Below are 12096 nucleotides of genomic sequence, written 5' to 3'. Positions count from 1 at the left end.
ATACTTTGCCCAAGATTTGATGGCCCAAACCGGCGCTCAAAGTCACCTACTGAAATTCTAGCGTTAAACGCCGGAACTGGCATAAAATTTGGAGTTAAACGCCCAAACTGGCATGAAAGCTGGCGTTTAACTCCAGAAAAGGTCTCTACACGAAATTCCTTCATTGCTCAGCCCAAACACACACCAAGTGGGCCCGGAAGTGGATTTTTCTGTCATTTACTCATTTCTGTAAACCTTAGGACAATAGTTCACTACTTATAGGATCTTTTGACATTGTATCCGTACCTTATGATCTCATAACATTTCTTACACGTTTCTTTCCACAGTATGAGCCTCTAAACCCCATGGTTGGGGGTGAGGAGCTCTGCTGTGTCTTGATGGATTAATGCAATTACTACTGTTTCTTATTCAATCATGCTTGCTTCGATTCTAAGATAACACTTGTTCTTAATCCGGATGAATGTGATGATCTGTGACAATCATCATCATTCTCAACTATGAACATGTGCCTGACAACCACCTCTGTTCTATCTTAGATTGAGTAGTTATCTCTTGGATTCTTTAATCGGGATCTTCGTGGTATAAGCTAGAACTGATGGCGGCATTCAAGAGAATCCGGAAGGTCTAAACCTTGTCTGTGGTATTCTGAGTAGGATTCAATGACTGAATGACTGTGACGTGCTTCAAACTCCTGAGGGCGGGGCGTTAGTGACAGACGCAAAAGAATCACTGGATTCTATTCCGGCCTGATTGAGAACCGACAGATGATTAGCCTATGCTGTGACAGAGCATCAGGGACGTATTTTCACTGAGAGGATGGGAGATAGCCACTGACAATGGTGAAACCCTACATACAGCTTGCCATGGAAGGAGCCTTGCGTGTTTGATGAAGAAGATAGTAGGAAAGCAGAGATTCGGAAGATGGAGCATCTCCAAAACCTCAACCCATTCTCCATTACTGCAATACAAGTAACCATTTCATGTTCTTTTGCTTTTTACAATCAATCCTGATAATTTCTGATATCCTGACTAAGATTTACAAGATAACCATAGCTTGCTTCAAGCCGACAATCTCTGTGGGATCGACCCTTGCTCACGCAAGGTATTACTTGGACGACCCAGTACACTTGCTGGTTAGTTGTGCGGAGTTGCAAAAGTGTGATTGCAATTTCGTGCACCACTCGAGCAATGTTGACCTCAGAATTGTTTGCGGCTAGAAGGATAGACCTCCTTACGAGCTCAAACCATCCCTTGGCTTCCGGGATGAGGTATCCTCTCCTAATGAACTGCGGCCTCTTATCCGAGTATCTTTTCCAATCAGATCCTATAACACACATATCATTCACGATTTTTTCAAGTTCATCTCCGTCGGGGGCATTGCTTATTCTTACTTGATAACTGAGCTCATCAAAATATGGCAATCTCAGCTGAAGAGTCCTTGTTATAGCATTGGGGCTGAAGTCCACCTCTATTCCTCTCACGTAGCTTTTGAAGGTGGGGGCCCTAGTACTGTCTTCTCTGGCCACATTGGCATATAACTCCTTGATGAGGTTCGTATTTATCTTTGTTTCTGGGTTCGTGAGCTTTTGCCAACCCCTCTGTGCAATCTTCTCTCGAATCTTTAGGCACTCATCCTCGTTGAACTAGAATGTCAACTCTGGCAATATTTTCTTGTTTTTGATCCGTTCATATTGGAGCTCATGGAAGGCGGTCTTGAATCTCCCGGCATCGAAAAAAGGCTGCTCCATAGGTTCCTTCCCTTTTCGCCTCTTGGAGCTTGATGATGCCATGAGTGAGAATTGATAGTGTGTAAAGTTTCGGAAGGAATTGGAAGAAAGAGGAATAAGGGATGGAATGAACAAATGTTAGAATATGAAAAGGTGTAGAGCGTGTGTGTTCGGAGGGAAGAAAAGAGATAGATTAAGAGGGTGATTGTCTATGGAATGGGTGTAAAGTGGAGGTTATATAGGGAAATGATGAGATTGAAGGGTGTGGATTGATGGCATGGCTTAATAGTGGACGGTTGTGGTTTGGCATTGGATGAGCACAAGGATCACCTCTTTTATGAAGGTCTTGGTTTGGTCTCCAAGTCTATCCAACTCCCAATGTTGCATGGTAGCACTTCCCAAGATACTCCCCTCGAGGACAAGTGTGCATTTTCCTTGGTATAGTGGCCGAACCTCCTTTCTTTGGTTGTCCTATCAAGATCCACCAATCCCCTTTTTGATTTCCTATACAAGACAAAAGGATGTAAAAAAGTCAATTGAATTTTTAGTGGGAAAAATTTAAAGTATGAAATGGCTACTTATAAATTTTTTTTATTTTTTAAATAACTAAATGCTATTCATGAATGTAAATCAACCGACCATCCAATTACCCATGCATGCAACCTTGGTAACACCAAACTTGTTTGTGGTCATATGGTGCAACAAGGTTTGATTAAGACTCTAAGATTAACATGATATGGGTTGTGTTCATGCCATCTTAGTATGCCTTAAACACCAAACTTGTTGTTCACTATATGTTGCATATAAAAATTCTTCTAAGTGTTCGTCAAAGTTGATTTAGAATCCATGAACTTTGCCTTATTAACTAATATTAGAGATAAAAAAGAAAGGGCATAGAACATGGGTTGCCTCCCATGAAGCGCTTCTTTATCGTCATTAGCTTGACGTTTGGCCTTTGTCAGGGTGGTCAGTAGTGCTTCAAATCTTCCCCCCTTGAAGTGAATTTGTCTCCATTGGCTTTATTAAGAAGCTCTACATGTTCTAAGGACAAGATTTTGTTGATAGTGTACACTGGCGGCAGCTGAGATGGAATGGTGGGGAAATGAGGTGGTATAGATGGAAAGTGGGCAGAGACCACTTCATCTCCTGGAGAGAAATCTTCTGTAGGGATTTTCTTGTTTCTCCATCCCCTTGGGGCCTTTTTCCTTGTGTTCCTTGATGTCACTTTGCTCCTTGTGGTTTCTTCTTTCAGGAGGGTTTTGTTGCTTGTCTCATATGACTCTAGTGGGTCTAGTTCCTCTTGGATTACACTTGGCTGTTGCTCCTTCTGATCACATTGGTTGTCACCAATGGGAATTTTCAGGTGTGGTGCTTGTGTTTCCATGTTTGTCTCTTCCATCAGCCCCTCATTGTGATCTTCCTCTGACTCTTTGTTATCATGATCTGCTTCTTGTGATGGTTTGAAAATGTTGAAGGTGAGCTGTTCATCGTGTATCCTTAATACTAGCTCTCCTCGCTCCACATCTATAAGCGCCCTGGCTGTGGCTAAAAATGGCCTCCCCAGGATAATGGGATGGATGGGGTTCTCTTCCATTTTCAGGATAACAAAGTCCATGGGCAGGAAGTAGTTCCCAACCTTCACTAACACGTTCTCAACCACTCCTATAGCCTGTTTTTTAGTTTTGTCAGCCAATTTGATGATTACATCTGTGGGTGTTAGCTCATTGATTTGAAGCTTTTTCATGAGGGCCAGAGGCAATAAGTTGATACTTGCTCCCAGGTCACAGAGCCCCTTATCAATCATTTTCTCTCATATAGCACAGGGAATGTGGAAACTCCCTGGATCCTTCTTCTTTGTAGGTGGCTCCGTTTGAATGAGAGCACTGCACTCCCTGTTCATCTTTATTGTTTGTCCACCCTTCAATGAACTCTTTTTGGCCAGCAGCTCCTTTATGTACTTGATGTAGGAGGGCATTTGCTGGAGGGCCTTAATGAATGGTATATTTACATCAAGAGACGCAAACATGTCGATGAATCTTGAATACATTCTCCTTGCTAAACTACCTTTGAGCCTTTGGGGAAAGGGTGCATATGGGTTCAGGGTCTCCCCTTTCTTTAGCTCTTCCCTGTGTGTGGGCTGGGGTGCATGGTTTCTTTCTTCATGATTTTCCTTTGGAATGTCTCGGATATATTCTGTTTGTGTGTGTACTTCCTCCACACTCCTCTCATCACTTATAGTGATCATCTTGTATTATTCCCACCTTGCTTTCTTTGTTTCTCCTCTTGGGTTCTTCTCTGTGTCACTTGGGAAACTATCAATAGGTTTGGAAATCTGTTGAGATAGATACCCCACTTAGGACTCCAGCCTCTTGATGGTTTCCCCTTGGTTTTTGATATTGGCTCGCACTTCATCCTTGAATACTCTATTGTCTTGGACTTCTTTACATATGTCTTCAAGTAGAGTCTCAATTCTGGAGAGCCTATCCTCTGTTGGTGATGGTGGGTTGAGATTAGGTGGTTGAGAATGGTGATTAGGTGGGTGTTGATAGGATCTCTGTGAGGTATGTTGGTGAGTTGCATTGTTGTTGGGATTGTGGTTGTGGCATCTATGGTCTTGGCCTTGGTCTTGTTGATTTCCCCACCCAAAGTTAGGGTGGTTTCTCCAACCAGAATTATAAGTTTTTGAGTATGGATCATGGGTTTGTCTGGGTGAGTTTCCAACATAATTGGCTTGTTCTCAGTCACCTTATTCTCCTACATTAACTCCTTCTTGAGCTGGTGATGAAGTGATGATTGCTGCGACTTGGTTTTCTTCTACCTTCTTGGTGAGATCTGCTAGCTGCTTGGTGATCATCTTATTTTGAGCCAGCAATGCATCCATGTGGTTCAGCTCTATTACTCCTCGAGTGTTACTTCTTTCAGAAGCATAGAAATAGTCATTCTTAGCGACAGTCTCAATGACATCTATGGCTTCTTCAATGGTTTTCTTTTTGTTTAGAGAGCCTCCTTATGAATGGTCTACAGCCTTCTTTGACTCGTAAGAAAGACCTTCATAGAAAATGTGAAGTTGAACCCATTCATTGAACATGTTTGATGGGCATGTTCTTGTTAAGTCCTTAAACCTCTCCCATGCCTCATAGAGAGTTTCCCCATTTTGTTGCCTAAAATTTTGCACCTCAGCTCTCAGCCTGTTAATTCTTTGAGAAGGTTAGAATCTTGCCAAAAATTTATTCACCACATCTTCCTAATTTGTTAAGCTTTCCTTCGGGAAGGATTCCAGCCACTTAGATGCTTTGTCCCTGAGTGAAAAGGGGAACAAAAGCAATCTATAGACATCCGGATGAACACCATTAGACTTCACAGTGTCACATATTCTCAGGAAGGTGGTTAGATGTTGATTGGGGTCTTCCTGGGCACTTCCTCCAAATGAGCAGTTATTCTGGACAAGGGTGATGAGCTGGGGTTATTATTCAAAATTGTTGGCATGTATGGTGGGCTTTTGGATGCTACTTCCACAGTTTCTTGGGATTGGATTGATGTAAGAGCCTAGAACTCTCCTTTCTTGCCCAGCATGATTCACAGGACCTTCTCTGGCATGGTTGTGAGCTTCTCCTTCATGGTTGTTTTCTAAATTCTCCTCCATGTTTGTTTCAAAGTACTCTTCCTCTTTCTCAGCACCAACAACTCCTTTTCCTCTTACTTCCCTCCTTAATCTACGGAGGGTCCTCTCAGGTTCTGAATCAAAAGGAAGTTGAAGTTCTGCTTCTACTCCCTGTCATACAACTAACAGAGCACACAACAGGAAATAAAATGAAATGGTTATTCTTGTTAGAGTGGCTGTTAGTGTGAGTGGTGCAATTTATTAAACAGTTAGTGGGTTAGTGAGCAGAATTGTAGATAATAACAAAGAAAAAAGAAAATGACGAGGGGTGAGGGGATGAGGAAGAAACTGAATAAACTAAAGGTAAATGACTAGATAAAGTAAACAAACAAAAGAAAAAAATGATCAATCTAGTGAACTTCCAACTTAATCATTGTTGATACAAAATCAATCCCCGGTAACGGCGCCATAAACTTGATGCACGAAAACTTGTCTCTCAACAAATTTCCCTTCGGCAAGTATATGATGAGCGGATAATTTATACGCTTTTTGGCATTGTTTTTAGTATGTTTTTAGTATGTTTTAGTTAGTTTTTATTATATTTTTATTAGTTTTTAGTTAAAATTCACTTTTCTGGACTTCACTATGAGTTTGTGTATTTTTCTGTGATTTCAGGTATTTTCTGGCTGAAATTGAGGGACCTGAGCAAAAATCTGATTCAGAGGCTGAAAAGGACTGCAGATGCTGTTGGATTCTGACCTCCCTGCACTCGAAGTAGATTTTCTGGAGCTACAGAAGCCCAATTGGCGCGCTCTCAACTGCGTTGGAAAGTAGACATCCTGGGATTTCCAGCAATGTATAATAGTCCATACTTTGCCCGAGATTTGATGGCCCAAACCGGTGTTCCAAATCAGATCAAAACTGCCCGGCGTTAAACGCTGGAACTGGCACAAGAATGGGAGTTAAACGCTCAAACTGGCACAAAAGCTGGCGTTTAACTCCAAGAAAAGTCTCTACACATAGAAGCTTCAATGCTCAGCCCAAGCACACACCAAGTGGGCCCGGAAGTTGATTTTTATGTCATTTACTCATCTTTGTAAACCCTAAGCTACTAGTTCTCTACATATAGGACCTTTTACTATTGTATTCTCATCTTGGTAGCTATCTTTAGTCTTATGCTATCTTAGATTATGGGGCTGGCCATTCGGCCATGCCTAGACCTTGTTCTTATGTATTTTCAACGGTGGAGATTCTACACACCATAGATTAAGGTGTGGAGCTCTGCTATACCTCGAGTATCAATGCAATTACTACTATTTTCTATTCAATTCGGCTTATTCTTGTTCTAAGATATTCATTCACACCCAAGAACATGATGAATGTGATGATTATGTGACGCTCATCATCATTCTCACTTATGAACGCGTGCCTGACAACCACTCCCGTTCTACAAGCAAACAAGGCTTGAATGTTTATCTCTTGGATTCCTTAATCAGAATCTTCGTGGTATAAGCTAGAATTGATGGCGGCATTCAAGAGAATCCAAAAGGTCTAAACCTTGTCTATGGTATTCTGAGTAGGATTCAATGATTGAATGACTGTGACGAGCTTCAAACTCCTGAAGGCTGGGCGTTAGTGACAAACGCAAAATAATCAATGGATTCTATTCCAACCTGATTGAGAACCGACAGATGATTAGCCATGCTGTGACAGAGTGCATTGAACATTTTCACTGAGAGGATGGGACTGTAGCCACTGACAACGGTGATGCCCAACATACAGCTTGCCATGGAAAGGAGTAAGAAGGATTGGATGAAGACAGTAGGAAAGCAGAGAGACGGAAGGGACAAAGCATCTCCATACGCTTATCTGAAATTCTCACCAATGAATTACATAAGTATCTCTATCTTTATTTTATGTTTTGTTCATAAATCATCTATAACCATTTGAATCTGCCTGACTGAGATTTACAAGGTGACTATAGCTTGCTTCATACCAACAATCTCCGTAGGATCGACCATTACTCGCGTAAGGTTTATTACTTGGATGACCCAGTGCACTTGCTGGTTAGTTGTGCGAAGTTGTGATAAAGAGTTGAGATTGCAATTGAGCGTATGATGAGCGGATAATTTGTACGCTTTTTGGCATTGTTTTTAGTATGTTTTTGGTAGTTTTAGTTGAGTTTTTAGTATATTTTTATTAGTTTTTAGCTAAAATTCACTTTTCTGGACTTTACTATGAGTTTGTGTGTTTTTCTGTGATTTCAGGTATTTTCTGGCTGAAATTGAGGGACCTGAGCAAAAATCTGATCCAGAGACTCAAAAGGACTGCAGATGCTGTTGGATTCTGACCTCCCTGCACTCGAAGTGGATTTTCTGGAGCTACAGAACCCTAATTGGCACGCTCTCAACGGCGTTGGAAAGTAGACATCCTGGGCTTTCCAGCAATATATAATAGTCCATACTTTGCCCAAGATTTGATGGCCCAAACCGGCGTTCAAAGTCACCTCAAGAAATTCCAGCGTTAAACGCCGGAACTGGCACCTAATTGGGAGTTAAACGCCCAAACTGGCACTAAAGCTGGCGTTTAACTCCAAGGAGAGTCTCTACACGAAATTTCTTCATTGCTCAGCCCAAACACACACCAAGTGGGCCCGGAAGTGGATTTTTATGTCATTTACTCATCTATGTACTAGTTTTCTATAAGTAGGACCTTTTACTATTGTATAGAGACATCGAGGACTTTTGGTAGCTATCTTTGTTTTATGCTATCTTAGACCTTTGGGAGGCTGGCCATTCGGCCATGCCTAGACCCTGTTCTTATGTATTTTCAACGGTGGAGTTTCTACACACCATAGATTAAGGTGTGGAGCTCTGCTGTACCTCGAGCATTAATGCAATTACTATTGTTCTTCCATTCAATTCCGCTTGTTCTTTGTCCAAGATATCACTTGTTCTTCAACATGATGAAGGTGATGATTGACGCCCATCACCATTCTCACCCATGAACAAGGTGACTGACAACCATTCTTGTTCTACAAGCATCTGAGGCTTAGTGAATGTCTCTTGGATTCCTGATTGCACGATGCATGGTTGATCGCCTGACAACCGAGTGCTCGCCTGACAAACGAGCCAGCCATTCCGTGAGATCAGAGTCTTTGTGGTATAGGCAGGACCTGATGGCAGCATTCAAGAGAATCCGGAAGGTCTAACCTTGTCTGTGGTATTCTGAGTAGGATTCAATGATTGAATGACTGTGACGTGCTTCAAACCTGTAACCTACTGGGCGTTAGTGACAGACGCAAAAGAGTGATTCTATTCCGGTAGGGGAGGGAACCAAACTGGTGATTGGCAGCACTGTGACAGAGTGCGTGCATTAGCTTTCACTGCGCGGATGGGAGGTAGCTGCTGACAACAGTGAAACCCTACACGAGCTTGCCATGGAAAGGAGTAAGAAAGGATTGGATGAAGGCAGTAGGAAAGCAGAGAGACGGAAGGGAAGGCATCTTCATACGCTTGTCTGAAGCTCTTACACCAATGATATACATAAGTATCACTATCTTTATCTTCTATGTTATTTTCGTTCATCATCATATACATTTGAGTTTGCCTGACTAAGATTTACAAGATGACCATAGCTTGCTTCAATGCTAACAATCTCTGTGGGATCGACCCTTACTCACGTAAGGTATTACTTGGACGACCCAGTGCACTTGCTGGTTAGTTGTGCGAAGTTGTGTAATGCCATGGAATTGAACCACCAAGTTCTTGGAGTTCATGACCAGGGATTATGAGAGTTGTGAAAAGTATTGTTCACAATTTCGCGCTACCAAGTTTTTGGCGCCGTTGCCGGGGATTGTTCAAGTTTTGAGCAAGCTTTTGGTAACAATGCCTGGGATTGTTCTAGTTTGGACAACTGACGGTTCATCTTGTTGCTTAGATTAGGTATTTATTTTTTTCGAAATTCTTGAAGATGAATTCTAGAGTTTCATGATGATTTGTTGAAATCTGGCTGGCTGAGAAGCCATGTCTAATCTGATTGGACCGAGGTTTCAACTTATCACCACAGGAGCGTGTTGATTCTCATCAATTTTGCTCTTGGAGCAGTGATCTGCTAAGATTTGGCTGACCTTTGGTCATGTCTAGTGTTTTGGACCGAAGCTTTCCTTGAAAGCTTGGCTGGCTGTGAAGCCATGTCTAATTCCTGGACCGGAGTCTTAGACTAGCATTACACTGATTCCTGGAATTCTCATCAAGGATTTTGATACCTTTTCCCACTTAATTTTCGAAAAACACAAAAAAATTTACAAAATCATAAAAACCAAAAATATTTGATGTTTCCTGCTTAAGTCTAGAGTCTCATCTTAAGTATGGTGTCAAATGCATGTTTTTGTTATATTTTTCGAATCCATGCATATATTTTTGTGTTCTAATCTTTGAATTCTATTGACTTGAAGTATTTTGTGTGTCTCATATGCATTCTCATATTGTTAGTGTCAGTAGTATACAAACTACTAAGTTTGGTGTCTTGCATGCATTGTTAATTGATTCCTTTTGCATTTTGATTATTAAAAATCCAAAAATATTTTTAATTTGTGTCCTTTCAAGTCAATGATACAAAGAATTGAAGATTCAGAACATACTGCAGAGGAATTATACAGAAAAAGCTGAGCATTCAAAAATGCCCAGTGAAGAAGGCAGACTGGCGTTTAAACGCCAGCCAGGGCACCTGGTTGGGCGTTTAACGCCCAAAGAGGTAGCATTTTGGGCGTTAAACGCCAGAATGTATACCATTCTGGGCGTTTAACGCCAGGATGGTGCTAGGGGGAAGATTTTGTTTTCAAAATCAATTTTTTTTCAAGTTTTCAAAGTTTTTCAAAATCAAATCTTTTTCAAATCATATCTTTTCAATCAAATGTTTTCAAATTCAATTTCTTTCCTTTTTCAAAGATACTTACTAACAATTAATGATTTGATTGAACATTTTTTGCCTTTTTTGTTGAGGAAGGTTTTATGTTTGAATCATATCTTTTCTTGTTAGGCAAGTCATTAATTTTTAAAATCATATCTTTTCAAATTGTTTTCAAATCATATCTTTTAAAATTGTTTTCAAATCATATCCTCTCAATCACATCTTTTTAAAACCATAACTTTTCAATTAAATCTTTTTAACCACATCTTTTTCAAAATAGTTTTCAATCAAATCTTTTTAATTTCTAATTTCAAAATCGTTTTCAAAAATCACTTGATTTCTTTTTCACTTTTAATTTTCGAAAATTATCAATCAAATTTTCAAAATGTTTTCAAAATCTTTTAAATAAATTTTCGAAAATTCTCTTCCCTCCTTCCCACATCCTTCTATTTATGGAGTACCACTCCTTCTAAATGCACAATTCGAACCTTATCTAATTAAAGTTCGAATTCTTCTACTCCTTCTTCTTTCTATTTCTCTTTTCCTCTGACACTTCAAGGAATCTCTATACTGTGACATAGAGGATTCCACATTTTTCTTTTTCTCTTCTCTTTCATATGAGCAGGAGCAGAGACAAAGGCATTCTTGTTGAAGCTGACCCTGAACCCGAGAGAACCTTGAAGAGAAAGCTAAGAGAAGCCAAGGCACAACTCTCTTTAGAGGACCTGACCGAATTCTTCAAGGAAGAAGAACACATGGCAGCCGAAAACAACAACAATGCCAACAATGCAAGGAAGGTGCTGGGTGACTTCACTGCACCTACTCCTGATTTCTATGGGAGAAGCATCTCTATCCCTACCATTGGAGCAAACAACTTTGAGCTTAAGCCTCAATTAGTTTCTCTAATGCAACAGAATTGCAAGTTCCATGGACTTCCAATGGAAGATCCTCATCAGTTTTTAGCTGAATTCTTGCAAATCTGTGACACAGTCAAGACTAATGGGGTTAACCCTGAGGTCTATAGACTGATGCTATTCCCTTTTGCTGTAAGAGACCGAGCTAGAATATGGTTGGATTCTCAACCTAAAGAAAGCCTGGACTCTTGGGAAAAGCTGGTCAATGCCTTCTTGGCAAAGTTCTTTCCACCACAAAGATGGAGTAAGCTTAGAGTGGAAGTCTAAACCTTCAGACAGAAGGATGGAGAATCCCTCTATGAAGCTTGGGAAAGATACAAACAATTAATCAGAAGATGTCCTTCAGACATGCTTTCTGAATGGAGCATCATAGGTATTTTCTATGATGGTCTCTCTGAACTATCCAAGATGTCTTTGGATAGCTCTGCTGGAGGATCTCTTCATCTGAAGAAGACGCCTGCAGAAGCTCAAGAATTGATTGAAATGGTTGCAAATAACCAATTCATGTACACTTCTGAAAGAAATCCTGTGAACAATGGGACTAGTCAGAAGAAAGGAGTTCTTGAGATTGACACTCTGAATGCCATATTGGCTCAGAACAAGATATTGACTCAACAAGTCAATTTGATTTCTCAAAGTCTGTCTGGAATGCAAAATGCACCAAGCAGTACTAAGGAAGCTTCATCTGAGGAAGAAGCCTATGATCCTGAGAACCCTTCAATGGAAGAAGTGAATTACCTAGGAGAACCCTATGGAAACACCTACAATTCTTCATGGAGAAATCACCCCAATTTCTCATGGAAGAATCAAGAGAGACCTCAACAAGGTTTCAATAACAATAATGGTGGAAGAAACAGGTTTAGCAATGGCAAGCCTTTTCCATCATCTTCTCAGCAACAGACAGAGAGTTCTAAGCAGAATACTTCTGACTTAGCAACAATGG

General features: G+C 40.7%; 1 protein-coding gene and 2 non-coding genes across 3 annotated transcripts; 1 reads left to right on the top strand and 2 right to left on the bottom strand.

Annotated features, from left to right (window-relative positions):
• Window positions 1–2694: 2694 nt before the first annotated feature.
• LOC130983303 (uncharacterized) lies at window positions 2695–3531 on the bottom strand. The gene has a single exon (XM_057907528.1). The coding sequence runs from the start codon at window positions 3529–3531 to the stop codon at window positions 2695–2697; it is 837 nt and encodes a 278-aa protein (XP_057763511.1).
• Window positions 3532–4813: 1282 nt separating this feature from the next.
• Window positions 4814–4917, top strand: LOC130954795 (small nucleolar RNA R71). The gene has a single exon (XR_009076421.1). It is a non-coding gene; the product is annotated as a small nucleolar RNA R71 (small nucleolar RNA).
• A 6482-nt stretch (window positions 4918–11399) lies between these two features.
• LOC130955812 (small nucleolar RNA R71) lies at window positions 11400–11507 on the bottom strand. The gene has a single exon (XR_009076910.1). It is a non-coding gene; the product is annotated as a small nucleolar RNA R71 (small nucleolar RNA).
• Between the last annotated feature and the right edge of the window lie 589 nt (window positions 11508–12096).

The sequence above is a fragment of the Arachis stenosperma genome, chromosome 1 (assembly GCF_014773155.1).
Source record: "Arachis stenosperma cultivar V10309 chromosome 1, arast.V10309.gnm1.PFL2, whole genome shotgun sequence".
Taxonomy (NCBI): Eukaryota; Viridiplantae; Streptophyta; class Magnoliopsida; order Fabales; family Fabaceae; genus Arachis; species Arachis stenosperma.
Note: the sequence above shows the minus strand (reverse complement) of the source record. Positions and strands in the feature narration are given on the sequence as shown.

Coding starts and splice junctions, on each gene's coding strand:
- LOC130983303 (XM_057907528.1), bottom strand. CDS start 3,531: ATGATTGATAAGGGGCTCTGTGACCTGGGAGCAAGTATCAACTTATTG.